Source organism: Myodes glareolus, chromosome 6 (genome assembly GCF_982192425.1).
Source record: "Myodes glareolus chromosome 6, mMyoGla1.1, whole genome shotgun sequence".
Lineage (NCBI taxonomy): Eukaryota > Metazoa > Chordata > Mammalia > Rodentia > Cricetidae > Myodes > Myodes glareolus.
This window is the reverse complement of record NC_142031.1, coordinates 746852-762758: the sequence shown is the minus strand read 5'-3', so window position 1 is coordinate 762758 and position 15907 is coordinate 746852. Positions and strand designations below refer to the sequence as shown.

The window sequence follows — 15907 nt, the reverse complement described above, 5'->3', positions numbered from 1 at the left end:
TGGTTGTACCTGAGCTTGTTTCTAGGCAATGATGAGACTTCAGTACTTGTAGCATGAGGGCTGGCTTGTTTGGGTTTCTGTCCTCCCCGGTTTCCACAGCTCTTTAGCCCCAAAGAAAATCACACAGAGATCTCTATAAGTTATAAAGCTGATTGGCCCATTAGCTCAGGTAACTTATATTAACCCATTATTCTGATCTATTTTAGCCATGTGGCTCAGTACCTTTTTCAGTGGGGCAGATCATATCCTGCTGCTTTGGTGATCTGGGCAGCAGTGGAGGAATCAGCTTCCTCCTTCCCAGAATTCTGTTCTCATTGCATCTGTTCTACTTCCTGTCTGGTTTTCCCGCCTATACTTCCTGCCTGGCCAATCAGCGTTTATTTAAAACATGTTTGACAGAATACAGACAATTCTCCCGCACCAAGTACTTGGAATGATAATGTGCATAAGCAGATCCCAGCCTCTGAGTACCCCAAAGAGTAGGACATTGCTTTGGAATAGGGACTTCTCAGCAGACTATCAGACTTCATCATTGCCTTGGCCTGGAGTGAGATGGCTGAGATGAAGGTGTAGTGCCGCCCTGCCAAGTAGCTGATATGTAACAGCACCTGGCCTTGTAGAGAGTCTGATGGCTTCCAGTCTGGTACTCAAGGGGCAGCATCCTGTGGGAGAGGGGGGCGGGTAGGGCCCCACTGTAGCCCCTAGTGCCTTATCCCAGAGCTGTTTCCCTGTAGTGTTTAGGAGCACCAGCCACTGCCAGTGATCTTCTCAGTTACATGGAAGCTACTCAGTTTCAGTGTGGTCCAAGCAGTAGGGGCCTGCTGTCCTGTACCGATCCTCTGTAGGGAGTCCCTAGGAATACAGGGCACATCTAGTCTTCTCTGCACCTCTGGTTACCTGTGTGCGATGCTAAGCTCTTTGTCCAGGTGTGACATCCAAGGTCAGCAGAATTCTGAGGGGAGGGACACCTTAGTGCTACCTGACCTCAGGAGAGACCGTGTGTCAAATGTGAGATTTACCTTCCTTTCTCCTTATGAAAGGCCTGGGGAATGCTGCCCAGGATGCCCTGAGAATTCCTCTCCAGGACCTTCAGTGTCCTTCAGAAGCATGAGGAGGGCAGTCTCTGGCCTACTCTGGCTTCTACCTATTTGCTAGCTCAGCCCGACCTTCCATATTAGAAGTTTCCATAAGAGAACTGGGGACTTTTGCTTTCACATGTGATCTTGGGTGGGGGATTTCCAGCCCCAGGCTTGTGTCTCATTCTGCAGCAGGACTATATCCCTGCACCTAAAAGCAAAACAGACTTTATCTGTAATCCAGACTGGCCTGGAATTTGCAGTCATCATGCCTTTCCTGAAAACTGGGATTACAGGTGTGCACCCATATGCATAGCTAGCATGGAACTTTCCAGTTAATTTGAGAATTATGCCATGTCACAGTTTAAGTGTATGATAAGGACAATGCCTCCCAGTTAACTCATTTCCTCCTTCAGTGCAGTAGTTTGTAAGAAAAGAAAACCCGCCGAGCCTGTGACACACCTGTAATCCCAGAGAGCATGAGAAGTTCAAGGCCAGAACCCAAATTTGGTTCCTAATATCTGTATCAGAAAGCTCACAACTGCCTGTAACTCCAGCTCCAGGGGATCAGACACCTGGCCTCTTTGGGTGCCAGTACCACGTGCGTACATTCCCTACACACACACTTATACACAATTAAAAATAAACTATCTTTTTGACAGGATGGTGGTGGCGCACGCCTTTAATCCCAGCACTCAGGAGGCTGGCAAATCTCTGTGAGTTTGTTTTTTGTTTTTGTTTTTTCGAGACAGGGTTTCTCGGTAGCTTTGGTGCTCTTATAGACCAGGCTGGCCTCGAACTCAATCTTTTCTTGTTTGGTTTGGTTTGGTTTTTCAAGACAGGGTTTGTCTATAGCACTGGTGGTTGTCCTGGAACTTGTGCTGGGATTAAAGGAGTGAACTACCGTGCCCAGTGGTAAAAAAAAAAAAAAGTGTTTTTGCAAAGGACCCAAGTTCAGTTCCTAGTTTTCACATTGGTGGTTCACAACTTCCTATAACTCTAGCGCTTCTGACCTTCTTGGGTTTTATACTTACCATATACACATGCTCCCCCCAAAAAAGAAAAAAATATGATTAGAAATAAAATCCTTTTTTAAAATGCCTGTGTGCATGTGTTTCTCTGTGTGCCTCCATATGTGTATGTGGGGTATCTGCACCTCCCTTCACATGCCCCAGTGGCCTCAAACACTTCCTAGCTCGTTATGGGACTCTACACCTGTGCCATACACACAGGACGACACGCTCACTTATCTTCCCGCCTCTCCGCCTACTCCTCTCGCCCCTCCCCCATAGCTCTTATAGCCACATCCTGCAAGGAAAAACCCCAGACTCCTGTGAAGGCAGAGCCCAGACAAGGATGTATGTGTGGGTTCAGCAGCCCACAGCACTTCTGCTCCTGGGACTCACACTTGGGGTTGCATTCAGGCTCAACTGTGTTGACGATACGTACCCCAGTGGTCACAGGTGCTGTAATGAGTGCCAGCCAGGTGAGTGGCCCAGCTTTGGGATGTAGTGGCGGAGTGGGGGAGGGATGATTGTTGGGGGACAATGATAGAGACACAGGTACAGATATTCTGGGGGGCGGGACGGGTAAGTGAATTCAGGTGATATCAGATGATGCTCCATGGATCCTGTCCCAGGTCTGAGACAGCCAACAAAAAGGCTGGTTCTGTAGGAGTCAGGGTGCTGTGTCTCCACCGTCCTGGGCCTTAGCTGACCTGTTTAACTTTCTGGGCTCCGCTACAGGCAACGGTATGGTGAGCCGCTGTGATGACAACAGGGACACTGTATGCCACCCGTGTGAACCTGGCTTCTACAACGAGGCAGTCAATTATGAAAGCTGCAAGCAGTGTACACAGTGCAACCAACGTGAGCTCCTCCTACCCTGACTCACTGTCCAGCCCAGCAAGGAAGCAGCTACACCAATGGGTGCCCATATTTCCCATATGATTGCAGAAGTAACTCCAGGCCATGATGAATCCTGTTCACTAAGGGGTCCTTAGTAGCCAGGGAATTTCTCAGGGGACACTTCTGTCCTCTGCAGTGAAGGCTCAGCCAGGGCCTTTGGAACTGGGCCTTGCCCAAGCTGTTCTAGTGGGTAAGGCCTGATGTGGATGCTGAGAGTATCTTTCTGATTCAGATGCTCTAGGCTGGAGACAGGTTGGGGAAGGGTAGAAGGGAGGCCACAGCTGCCCTGTGCTAGCTCAGTAGCTTTCTACAGGACTTTATGACCAGGAAGAACAGAGTAGCCAGAGAGAGGATCTTAAAAGAGAAGAAGCCTAAAGTCAGGCTGCAGAGTTCCCTCAGTTTCAACTTTGTTCCTGTGCCACTGAGGAGTGACAAGTCCATTTTGCTTTGCCTTGTCCATTGGTCAGGGCTAGTTAAGCCTCATTCACAGTCTCTGGTCTTCCCTAGGAAGTGGGAGTGAACTCAAGCAGAATTGCACACCGACTCAGGATACTGTCTGCCAGTGCAGGCCGGGCACCCAGCCCCGGCAAGAAAGCAGCCACAAACTTGGAGTTGGTGAGCCTCAGGGTGGCCCCCTACACCAGGCAGGTTCATGTCTGTCCATGGCTGGTGTGTGTGAGGTGGTCAGGATCCATGTGTGTTGACGCCCTTCATGATAATGGTATAAAATGAGCCGTGTTCCCACTCCGAACATTGTCACCTCCCCCAGCATCTCCCTATCTAGTCTTGGCCAGAAGCCCCTCTCCCACTGTGTCATGTCAAGACTTGGGTCAGTGCCAGTGGGAGGCATGTGGGAAGGAAGGACGTTGCAGAGACCAAGATTCCCACGCACTTGGCACTGGAGAGTGAGCCTTAACACTGTCCCCCACTTCAGGCCCTGCCTCCAGCAGCCTCAGCATCTAGGGCCCACCTAGTAGTAGCATCAGAAAGTTGACTTATGTCTTTGCTGCAGACTGTGTCCCCTGCCCTCCTGGCCACTTTTCTCCAGGCAACAACCAGGCCTGCAAGCCCTGGACCAAGTGAGTATTGATGCTGGCTGGAACACTGAGGACTGGGGGTGTGGAAGGAATGGAACCAGAAAACATCTGGGCATTTAAGAGCTGGTGCCTAGATGACTATGTGATAGGCCAGTTAAAAGAACAGAAATCCATGGACCAGGGGGTCTTCTGACATCTTCCCTTCAACACAGCCCCCATGGGGAGCCCTGCAAGTGGAGTGGGGACATGTGAGATTCTAGTCCAGACTGTAGAAACATGTTTGCTCTCAAGTTGTGGTCTTCAGAGGGCTGGAGAAGTACTAGGTGGGTTTTGAGAGCGCGGAACCTCATGTAGGAGCAGGACAAGGACAGACAGAAACAGAGACAGATGTGCGGCTTGGGGTGGAGGAGCTGGCAGAGTTGAGGATGACCCAGTGCAACTTCCACCATTGTCTCTGGCTAATGGACACCCTCATTTCACAGCTGCACCTTATCTGGGAAGCAGACCCGGCACCCAGCCAGTCCCAGCTTGGACACAGTCTGTGAGGACAGAAACCTCCCAGCTACAGTGCTCTGGGAGACCCGGGGCTCTACATTCACGTCAACCACTGTCCAGTCCACCACAGTCTGGCCCAGGACTTCTCAGTTGCTCTCTACACCAACCCTGGTGGCTCCTAGGGGTAAGGGACACTGGCCCAGTGGAAGGGAGGGGAGAGGAAGTGAGGGTAAGTGAGTTCACTCAGTTAGACTCTCCTCATAGGCCCAGTATTCACTGGTTTCCTAGGCCTAGGCCTGGGCCTGCTGGCTCCCTTGACTGTTCTGCTGGCCTTGTACCTTCTCCGAAGGGCTTGGAGGTTGCCTGATACTCCCAAACCCTACTGTGAGTACCCGCTTTGGGTTTAATAAAGCTTACTTCCTAGAGGGATGAGATATATCTCCTCACTGCTTCTTCCTTCTTCACTTCTCCTAGGGGGAAACAGCTTCAGGATCCCTATTCAGGAGGAACAAGCTGACACACACTTTACTCTGGCCAAGATCTGAACAGTACCTCAGGAATGGGTTTGACGGAGCCATGGACAATCCATATCCTGGTGCCTGCCAGTACCCTCCACACCGTTCTAGGTGCCGGGCTGGCTCTGGGCTCTCCTATGTATGCTATGCATACTGCCTGCCTGGTGGTACCACCAATAAACGTGCTAGCAACTGTGAGTCTGTGACTGGCACTAGGGGGCTGAGGTTGCATCCTCTTCTGGTGGGGAAGAGTCTTAGGCCAAGGTGAAGGTCTGCTCAGAGACTCACACTTAGTCACGTGTACTCCAGCGTGAATAGAGGTATGGAGTACAGGAGGTCTAAAATGCCAAGGGGATGGTACTAGGGGAAGCCAACCGGCGGCTTGATGAGCAGTCCAGAGTCTGTGCTCCAAGGCAGTGGCTTTTAACCTTCCTAACGCTTCAACCCTCATGTTGTAGTGACCCCCCCAACCATAAAATTATTTTTGTTGCTACTTCATAACTGTAATTTTGTTACTGCTATGAATTGTAATGTAAATATTTTTTGGAGATAGAGTTTCACCAAAGGAGTCACAGCTCACAGGTTGAGAACCACTGCTCGTAGGGGCCCTATGAGTCTTAGCCAAAAGGAAAGCATCCTGGCAAACAGCTTGAGTATCCGGATCATCAGAGGGGTTCATGAACCACTGTGCCTCTTTTGACCTCTGTGACTCAGACAGATAACTCAGAGTTATCCTTTCTCACCAGCCACATGAATGGTGAGAAGTGTTTGATGGTACTTGCACACTACCTAGGTACTCCCTTAAGAATCTCTGGACGTGGATGGCTATGGCTCCATGTAGCAGCCAATCACCCAGCTGTGTTGGAAAACTGGTCTGCTTCTTGAGCCAAACCTCGTCTGTCCTGAGATTATTTCTCTAGAAACAAATGTTCTCTGACAAGAACATGGACACTTGGAAGACCCAGGGTCTTGTGCTGCTCCACTACAAGGGGTTCTGGGAGCAGCAATGGCCGTGTTGCTCAGGGAGCACAGGCACCCGAAAGCTCAATGAACTACAGGCAGAAGGCGCCAAACCGCTTGTGGAGATAGGCAAGCGGTTATGCCTGCTCATGCAAGTGAAACCAGAGAGCCCAAACTGGTGTCATGTGATAGACGTTAAAAGTCACTAGATGGCCAAGCTTGGTGGTGGATGCCTTTAATCCCAACACTGAGAAGGCAGAAGCAGGAGGATCTCTGTGAGTTCGAGGCCAGCCTAATCCACATAGCAAGTTCCAGGTTGACCAGAGCTACATAGTGAGACCCTGCCTCAAATAAAAATAAAAAAAAAGGAAGAAAAAGAAAGAAGAAAAGAAAAAACCCAAAACAAGAAAGGAGTCACCAGACATCCTGGTGTGGGGGGTGGTGTCAGGCTGTGTCAACTGTGCTTTGAGGAGGCATAGGGACCATAAGGAACTATAAAGACAACTGTTTCCTTGTTTCCTGCCTCTTGACACCATGAGGCCACCGGCCTGGCATTAAAGTAACACCTTGTTACCCCTCCTGTCTTTGACTTGATCTGCCCGTGGCCAGATAGAGTATTTTTGTTTCTTTGTTTTTTGAGATAGGATTTCTCTGTGTAGCCCCGGTTATTCTGGAACTCACTCTGTAGATCAGGCTGGCCTTGAACTCAGAGATCCGCCTGCCTCTGCCTCCCAAGTCCTGGGATAAAAGGCATGCGCCACTCCCTTCAGGCCAGATATGACGATCTTCATCTGCATGGTGGGGCACCCTATTACTTGTAGCCCAAGTCACTGCGATCCCCTTGGGTTGGCTGGACAAAACTATCTCTGATCCTGGTTCCCTTCCCATCTCTCTCCGTTCTCTGACAACTGCCCACAGTCAAAGGAAACACCCACTGAACTACTAAATGCCCTTCACTGGGTACTTGTACAACCAACCACACCTTAAACCATAGGTCAATGGCATAGGTCAATGGCAGGAGCCATAGGCCAATTGGCAGCTCCCACCCCATAGAGAAATCCATCCTGGAAAGGAGTGGGAAGGAAGAATGCTGTGGGGCTTGGGAGGTTAGAGCTGGTAGGAAAGAGGCTTTATTCTCACTCTAGGTAGGCCACATCTATGCCCCCTCCTTACTGGACACAGGATTCCAGTTTTCATGTGGTCTCCAGCTCATTTGGGGCTCCTTGGGTCCCTTCCCAGGTTAAATACCCATGGCTCCACCTGCACAGACACTGGGTTTATTTTTCTTCGTTCTGGTGCTGTCTCAAAGCATATTCTCTATCCACCCTCATCTCAAAACCTCCCTGAGTACCTCTGCTGCTCGCCCCATATGAATACGGGAATTCCCCACAGGGTCAAACTGCCAGGACCCTCTGCTACCTGGAGCATACTCACCGAGTCCTGTGAAACAAACCACACGGAAATACAAACGCAAGGAGCTGCTCATAAAATAAAGGAGATAGCAGTGAGCAGAGAAAAATCACCTCTGCCCACTGTCTGGTTATGGAAGCTGCTCATTCTTGACAGTTCCTTGCAGTGGGTACCTAGAAGTGGGTAGGACAGGAAGTCTGACATAGGTGCTGACATTTGCTGATGTCATCTGCTCGAAAACATCTCCCTAGGTGTATGACCTGTGTCTTTTTATCTTTGTGATCTCTGTGTGTGGTTGTCTCCTGGAAAGAACCTCTATGAAGCTCATTACCTGCTTGTAGCCTTGCAAGTCTCTAACAAGCAGACCTTGCCCATGGCTGAGCTCGGATACAACACCAAGGCAAAAATTCCCAAGGGACACCTTCAAGGTATAATGCATGGCAGTGTTTTGGAGGTGAGTGTTTTGTTATCTCTCCCCTGTGGAAGAGGCCATTGCCTAAAGAATAAGGATTCCCAATGTGAGAATATCATGGCTGGCAGGAGATTCCATGTGTATATGGTGAACTCACCAGGGTTGGTGTAATGCTATGAAGGCGTGGTCCCAGCTGACCTTTTAGATTTTTGTTTGTTTGAGATAGGGTCTCTCTCCATAACTCTGGCTGTCCTGTTCACTATATAGTCCAGGCTGACCTCAAACTTAGAGATCCACCAGCTTCTGCCTCCTGAGTGCCGTCATTAAAGGTGTGTCCTACTATGTCCAGCCCCAAATATGGAATGCTTCATAGATTTTTGTGTCATCCTTACACAGGGGCCATGTTAATTTTTGTATTGTTCCAATTTCTGTGTATGTGCTTCCAAAGTGCTCCCATAATTTTTTTTAAATGGTTAGGAACATAGGCAATACTGCCCTCAGTATCTTTTTTTTTTAAATACTTGTTAAAAAAATATTTATTTATTTATTTATTTAGTATACAGCTAGCCAGAAGAGGGCACCAGACCTCATTACAGATGGTTGTGAGCCACTATGTGGTTGCTGGGAATTGAACTCAGGACCTTTGGAAGAGTAGGCAATGCTTTTAACCACTGAGCCATCTCTCCAGACCCTGCCCTCAGTATCTTTATGTGGAGCCAAGGCACATAGTTTCCCTTCTGCCCATGTACTCAGACCCACTTTCTTGACCTGGAGCTGTTTCTCGAAGGAGAGGTTCTGCTAAGGCTAGCCTAGAGTGGACTACCCAGAGCCCCCCACCCCTGCAGTGCCCAGTAGGAGTTGCACAGCTGGTAACTTAATTAATTAATTAATTTCCTACTTCCTCTGCCTCCTCCAACAGCATCTTGGAGGTTTCCTAGGCCTTCAACAATCACAGTGGTCTCCAAACCCACAAATACAGAGATGCCCATATTCACCTCCAACACTCCCCAAAGTCCTCACCATGTTTCCCTGTACTTAGTTTCAACTGGAAGATGTGGGAAGGGAGGCTGAACAATCCAGAGAAGCCTCCCTGTAGGGGCAGGGTTCCTGAACCTGCTAGTGACCGCATGAGGAAAATGAGGTTCAGAAAGACAATATAGTCTCATCATGAAGAAGAGGCCCGAAAGGCTCCATCAGGGAGTCCTTCTTGTTATCTAGAATTTGTGAGGAGGTGAACAAAAGTGGCTCCAGAGACAGCCAAGAGATCCAAGCTGGAACTCCCAGGGCTGGATCTGGGCAGAACATACTGTTCTCGGCTTCAGGCGCCGTCTAGGAATGCCCAGCTTATGATGACTTTCTCTGAAAGGCATATGTGCTCTGGACTCCCCTCACTGGCTCTCTGGGGTGAAAGAGGAAACGAGAAGTTTTACACAGTAAAGGGTACCCACAGCAGCGGTGGCGTCAGCATGTGTGAATGGGTCACCCTTTTCCTGTGCAGTGTCCTGGGTGTGTATGCTGGAGTTGGAAGAGACTTGCTGGGGTCCAGGAGGTGTCAAGGAAGATGCACACTTTACAGTGGCTTCACAAGCACCACGTACCTGCCGGAAGATGGAGGTGGAGCTGATCTGGAGCCCAATTTTGAGAGGTGGGGCCTGAGGCAGGGGCGGGACAAAGCATGCGGGAGCAGGTTGGGGACTACTAAAAACCAACCAACAGGAAGAAGACAGGAGAAACACTATGGGAGCATGGGCTATGCTGTGTGGAGTCTCACTGATTTGTGTGCTGGACGTGCTGGACCTAGGTCATCAAAGCCTGGCTGAGGAGCTTGGCTGTGGCCCTGGCAGCTTCCAGCGTGGGACTGGCAACAACACACGGTGTTGCAATCGGTGTGCTCCAGGTAAGGCAAGGAGGGGAGCAGGAGCCAGGTTGTGCACCAGCGCCCTGCCCAGCTCTCACACAGGGAGGGTGGGTAGGCAGACTTTCTGAGTCTAGAACCTTGAGTCTGGAACTGAGAAGGAGGGAGAGGGTCTATATGAATCACTTGCTCAAGATCAGAAGTGTGGGAGCAGGGGCATCAGGGGCTGGAAACTTCTCCTTCAAGAGGGATCTGGGGTCCAAGGTGAAAGAGGACCATCTCAGGGTCTGCTGAGTGGGTCAAACCTTAGCTCTGTCTGGGTTGGTGTCCCAACACTCTTCTCTGCCCCATTCACTGTCTTGTGTTACCTAGAAGGTGTAGGGCAGTCTGAGGACCTCTCAAAGAAAAATGTCTTAGCACTTCACCCCCATCCCTCTGATATAGAAAGAGGCAGCTCTGAGGACCCAATGTGTCTGTGAAAGAAATGTGGACAGCAGTGAGTGCAGCTGCTGAGGTGTTCCTAGTACCCTGAGGCAGCATGGGCCCAGGGACCTTAGAAAACCCCAGGTGACTCTCATATCTAATGGGACTTATGAAGCCATAATTTCAGAACAGTGGGCAGTATGTATATTAGCAGTCAGCCATCTGAGATAGAACACTGAGATGGACAAAGCCTAGGAACTTGTACTGGGGTTGACTGAGAATGGAAGCCCAACACCCTAAGCACTTGAAGGACCAGTAGGAGCTCTGAAGAGGAAAGGGGACTCTGCCTAGTTTCTGAGACTCTTATTCTTGCCAAGACAAGGAGACCTGTCCTGAAGGAGACTGTATATGTGTCATGCTGGAGTACCACTGTGAAGACCCTCAGTGCAAGACCTGCAAGCACCACCCTTGCCAGCCAGGCCAGAAGGTGCAGACTCATGGTATGTCCCTGGGAGACTGCTGAAGGCCACAGATATCCCCAAGCTAACCACGAGTTTAATCTAGAGCCAAGCTGGTAGAGATGCCCAGTGAGCATGTGTAGGCATGTGAGAATGCTTGCACATACAGGGCTCATGGGCATATATACTCTGGGTAGACAAGGATTTGCAGTCTAGATTCTAGAAGGGATAGGTGAGCCAAGTGGTCTCAGAGTTATTCTTCCTATTAGCCTGGGATTCTCCATCTTAATGAGGGTGTTGCTATCTTCTCAGGGCTGGCTGTGAGAGGCTGTGAGGAGTGCTCAGGTACTGGTCTGCTCTCAGACTATTACTCTGACTATGACCAGTCTTGCCACTAATCCCATCCATCTTCATAGGGACCAATGTATCATTTTAGTTCTGGAATAGGCGTCCATAGTACTGCCTGTCCAGCCTCTAGTCCTGTGGACATGAGATCCGGTGGATTGATAGACCCTAGTCTGACTTTTCTGTTCATTTGTTTTGTTTTTCGAGACAGGGTTTCTCTGTAGCTTTGGAGCCTGTCCTGGAATTAGCTCTTGTAGACCAGGCTGACTTCGAACTCACAGAGATTTGCTTGCCTCTGCCTCCCGAGTGCTGACTCCTTCTTCTTTAACCTCAGTAGTCCCTATAGTCTGTCTGTCTGTCTGTCTGTCCACAGGGAATATTAAGTTTGGCTTCGAGTGTGTTGACTGTCCCATGGGCACCTTCTCCGCAGGCCGCGAGGGCCGCTGCAGACCTTGGGCCGAGTAAGTCCTGGATGAGTAGCCTAGGCCCACTCTTGAGGAAGCCTCTCCCATCCCTCCCTTGTAGTAACCCCCGAAGGCCCCCATTCATCTCCCAAATGGCTCAGAGGCCAACAGTCCTCCTAGTGTGGCTGCTTAGGTAACCAAGCTTGACAGTGTCTGTGTCTGTGTCCCAGCTGTACCCAGTTTGGATTTCTCACCATATTCCCTGGGAACAAGACTCACAATGCTGTGTGCATCCCGGAACCACTGCCCACTGAGCAACATGGTCATTTGGTTGCCATCCTTCTGGCCGTGGCTGTTTGCATTCTCTTCTTAACCACAGTCCATCTCTGCCTGCACATAAGGGAGCTGAGGAAGCAGCACATGTATCCCCGAGGTCAGTTGTGTCCCTGGGAAGGGGAACATGCATCTCAGGCTACTCGCTGACCATGTTTTTACTACAGAGACCCAGCCACTCTTGGAGGTGCAGCTTCCACCAGCTGAGGATGCTTGCAGCTTTCAATTCCCTGAGGAGGAGCGTGGGGAGCAAATGGAGGAAAAGAATCGTCTGGGAGACCGGTGGCCATGAGGGCTGTTCTTCCTCTGTACTCCAAGCCAGACCCTCTAAGACTTGCCCAGACCTACCCTTGGTGAGAGCAAGGGCTCTGCTGTGCGTCCTTCCCTGGGCCTGGCCCTGCTCCCCTCGACGGTGGAAGTGGGTGTAAGATGTTGATGGTGGTGAAGAGAGTAGTGACTCCACTTGGGCCCTGTGGCTGCCTTCCTCTTTTGTCAGCTCCGTTGGAGTGGGGTCTTCAGGCTCTCCAAGAGCACTGAGTGTTCAGGACAAGACCTTGTACAAGTGGTTTTCAATAAATATTTTTCTAGTAACCTGAGTGACTGTGTTCTAGGGACAGAGGAAAGTCAGGTTCCCAGGGCTGCATTTAAGGACACCCCTTGTCATCCTGTGCCCATGGTCATTTCCAGGGTATAGAATGGAAAGGATGGTCTAGTGAAATATCCTGGCAAAGACTCCTGCCTCTAAGCCTGATGATATGAGTTTGACCCCACATGATAGAATCTGTCAACCCTGAGAAGTTGTCCTCTGACTTCCAAATGTACGCTATGGCACATGCCTGTGAGTGTACACACAAGCACACATGCATGTACAAAAATGTAATAAAAACTCTTAGAATAATTTTTCAAGGGAGGGGCATCTGAGCCTGTCCTTAGCGCTCTCTCTCAGGGTGGCAGTGGTGAGGGCACAAGTCAAGGTTAATCTTGGCCACAAATTCTCAGGAGGGACCATCAGACTAGAGAGGCTTTTGGAAGGAGGTAATCGATACTGAATACCTGCCTTCTTTGCCTCATCTATTTTTTTTATTTGTGTATTAATTCCTCTGTAAGTTTCTTTGCATCATGTATAACTCTCTGGAGCAAGAGTTAGATAGTTGTGAGCTACCACATAGCTGCTGGGAACTGAACGCAGGCGTGAGAGAGCGGCAGGTGCTGAGCCAGCTCTCCAGTCCTTCTTTTGGCTTCTTGTCCAAACCACTTCCCCTCACCTCTGTCTGGTCCATATTAGGCAACCATGTACTGAGCCTGTAGTCTTCAGGATGCTGCCCTTTGGATGCCCTTTGGGATACCTGGGGAGACTGGGTTTGATGGCACTTTAGGACATTTGCCTTGGCCTAACTTTAAAAATCAAGCTTCAGCCAGTTTCCATATTAGCATTTCCCAGCATGAGGCAAATTCTCTGAAGTGCACAGTGCATAGTTTTGGCTCTGAGGCCCTCAAAGCAAAACATCTCTCCTGCATCTTGGCAGTTGTAGGGGCTGCTCATAGAAAGATCCAGTAAGAGCAGGGTGCAGTGACACATGTCTTTAATTCCAGCACTCAGGAGGCAGAGGCAGGCAGATCTTGGGGAGTCCGAGGCCAGCATGGTCTACAAAGTGACCAGGACAGCCAGAGCTACATAGTGAAACCCTATCACAAAGAAAAAGTAATTCAATAAGGTCATCCTGGCATGGATATCCAGAGAGTGGTAGGCCTGAGGTAAGGAATTGTAGCAGCACCCTTAAGGCATCTGCACACCTGGGCACTTACTTGTCCCTCCTTCCGCTTAATGTCTCCTGTCTTTTATCTCATAGCAGGTAAATAGGGATTGGGGGATGTATCTGCACCTTCTGATGCTAACAGCCCCATCAACACACAGGCCCCTGGAAGAGACTGGAGAAGGAGATGGAAAAATTGCCATGGAAGTGGAGGACATTGGGATCAGAACGCACAGCGCTCAGGGCCACATGAAGTCTCTTGGGGATGTACCAGCACCCTCATTGCCTGGAGCTGCCTCTTCTGTCCCCTTTTGGGTGGGTTAGGAGTCAGGCACAATCTGCAAAGTCTAGAGTAAGCCTGGGAAGGGAGGTGGAGCCTAGGGGCATCTCCCAGCTTGCCTATCACACCACACCCCTAGGTTCTGAGCCGTAGGCAGTCCTGCCTTGCCCTGGAACTGCCACAAGTGGGGCATCCCCAAATAGCATGACGTGTGCAGACTACTGTCTTCTGGAAACTCCTCCGTGGGTGACTGATGGGTGTGATAGAGATGGCGGGAGATTCTGCAGGGTGGGGTGAGGGATGTGGTAGTCTCCGGGGTACCCTCGCCCTGCTGTCAGCAACGCCCCCAATTCCGCTCATGTTCGCCTCAGGGGCATAAGATAAACTGTGCCAGCCTGTTAGATCTGGGGATTTCCACGAGCGCCGTGAGCTGTGCAGGGTCTGCTCAGTTCTCCAGGGCTGAGAGTTTGTAGTCAAGTAGGGACAGTGTCCATGACTGCAAGCAGGTGAGTGTGAAATCCAGGAGAACTAGAAACGTGGGGAAGAGGATCGGCTGAAAAGATCCTGCTGCAGAAGCCTCCTGCCACCCAGCAGAGACCATTCCAGACACTGCCTTCTGAAGTTGGGATAGCATTTACCCATCTGCAGAGTCTGGCTGCCACAGCAGCCGAGGTGTGTCTCTGCTAGGCCTAGACTAGCAGGAGGGAGGCTTCACTGCAATTCCCAGAAACCCCTACCCCACAGTAGCCGCTCTCCATTTCTTCCGGAAAACCACAGCGCACACACCCCCCTTGGCCTTGATAAATTTTGTTCTCAGATAAAGACCGGCTCAGTTCCCAGAAATGCTTCCGGCCACAGCTGGTGACTCCTGCCCAGCCTCCACCCTCTCACTTGCTGAGAGCCCACACTTTATTCAGTGGGAGACGTGCCCCAGCTTGAGAGAAAGACCTGTATCATGGAAAGTGAGAAGTCGCTTTCTTTTTACAACTCGACAACCCCTCCCCCAACTCCAGACAGCTGTCCAGAGACCTTGGGGGGCAGGTGGGTAATGACTGTCCCTAGCTGCTGAGGCATGTTCCCACTGGCCAGGTAGTACCTCAACATCTAGGTCTTCTACTGGGCTGGGCTCACATCTCTGGGACTGTCCCTTATACAGCCACTAGCCCCTATGAGAAGCAGCTGAGTGGGGAAAGCAGGTAGACATCCATCCCTTACCTACCCCGTCTTCCCAAGAAGCTCCATGAATTAAGGTGATTTTCTGAAGACCAGGCACTATCTCTTCTGGCCCCTTTTTAGAACGGGGGGGGGTGGGTAGAGTGGGAAGGTATGTAGGATGTCCCACTATTGTCTGACTGAAGCTAAGATACTCAGAAAAATCCAGACCCTACAGTGTGTGTGTGCGTGCGTGTGCACGTGTGTACGCGTGTGCATGTGCACATGTGTGTGTGTGGATGTGTGTGTGTGGTAAAGGTCTGATTTCAGGGACAACAGAAGGCACAGGGTGCTGGGGTCAGAGCCGTGAGTAGCTCAATTCCCCACATCTTCTGAAGGAAACTCTTGACACTTTTAACAGGAGGGCCTCAGGATTCTCTCAGGAGAACAGGGAAAGAGTGATATAGAAGCATTGGAGGACATATTCAGCTGCCAGGAGCCCCGTTCTTGGGTGACCAACCCCAGTGGCAATCAGTTGCTCTGTAGGGCCAGCCCAGAGTTGAAGCCATCATTTGGCTCCTTAACCCCTGGTTCTGTCATATTGTTTGAATATCAGAGAATACCTTGAAGCTGCCAGGTTACCAGATGTTCAGATGCCCCAGGTCCCTCTCTCCCCAGAGTTTGATGAGGTCCTAAACTCAGGGCTCTGGGGGACTTACATGTTGGCTGTAAAGAGCTGAGGAGGATCTGGAGGGGGTTGATGGGGAACGAGTGGGCAGCAGGAGGGCCCTGAAAACCTTATTTTTTGACATGCTCTGCAGCTGCCAGGAATGAAGGGTAGCAGACAGCCCAAGCCCTTGGGGAGCCTGTGGATGGCACAGCAGGACAGACTACTGCCAACAAGTATTTGTTACATCATGGTCTCAGTAGAGGCTCCATGTCCCCACAACAACAGTGGAAGCATCTTTCTCCTGAGAGCTTTGTTACCTGTACTGACATGGTACAACCCTCCTGGGGTGGGCAGGGCTGCAGCTTCATGTGGTGGGGAGAGCAGAAATGTTTGTGATGCCAGTGATGGGGACACAGCTCTG

At 50.4% G+C, this 15907-nt stretch overlaps 2 protein-coding genes and 1 pseudogene across 3 annotated transcripts; 2 read left to right on the top strand and 1 right to left on the bottom strand.

Moving 5' to 3' along the window:
- Positions 1-2403: 2403 nt before the first annotated feature.
- Positions 2404-5228, top strand: Tnfrsf4 (TNF receptor superfamily member 4). Its single transcript, XM_048417496.3, has 7 exons — positions 2404-2562; positions 2822-2944; positions 3491-3598; positions 3996-4062; positions 4503-4699; positions 4780-4899; positions 4990-5228. The coding sequence occupies exons 1-7, from the start codon at positions 2433-2435 to the stop codon at positions 5058-5060; spliced, it is 816 nt and encodes a 271-aa protein (XP_048273453.1). The 5' UTR covers positions 2404-2432; the 3' UTR covers positions 5061-5228.
- Positions 5229-7702: 2474 nt separating this feature from the next.
- Positions 7703-12221, top strand: Tnfrsf18 (TNF receptor superfamily member 18). 2 transcript variants are annotated; one of them, XM_085690213.2, is made up of 7 exons: positions 7703-7854; positions 9311-9457; positions 9529-9709; positions 10468-10590; positions 11267-11354; positions 11528-11734; positions 11798-12221. In XM_085690213.2, exons 3-7 carry the CDS (start codon positions 9550-9552, stop codon positions 11835-11837), a joined length of 618 nt encoding a protein of 205 aa, XP_085546339.2. In that variant the 5' UTR covers positions 7703-7854; positions 9311-9457; positions 9529-9549; the 3' UTR covers positions 11838-12221. The 2 variants fall into 2 exon arrangements, with proteins under 2 accessions (XP_085546339.2, XP_048273472.2); XM_048417515.3 differs by lacking the exons at positions 7703-7854; positions 9311-9457 and having other exon boundaries at positions 9518-9709; positions 11528-11730.
- On the bottom strand, positions 8164-8263 carry LOC125389667 (U6 spliceosomal RNA; annotated as a pseudogene).
- Positions 12222-15907: the final 3686 nt, after the last annotated feature.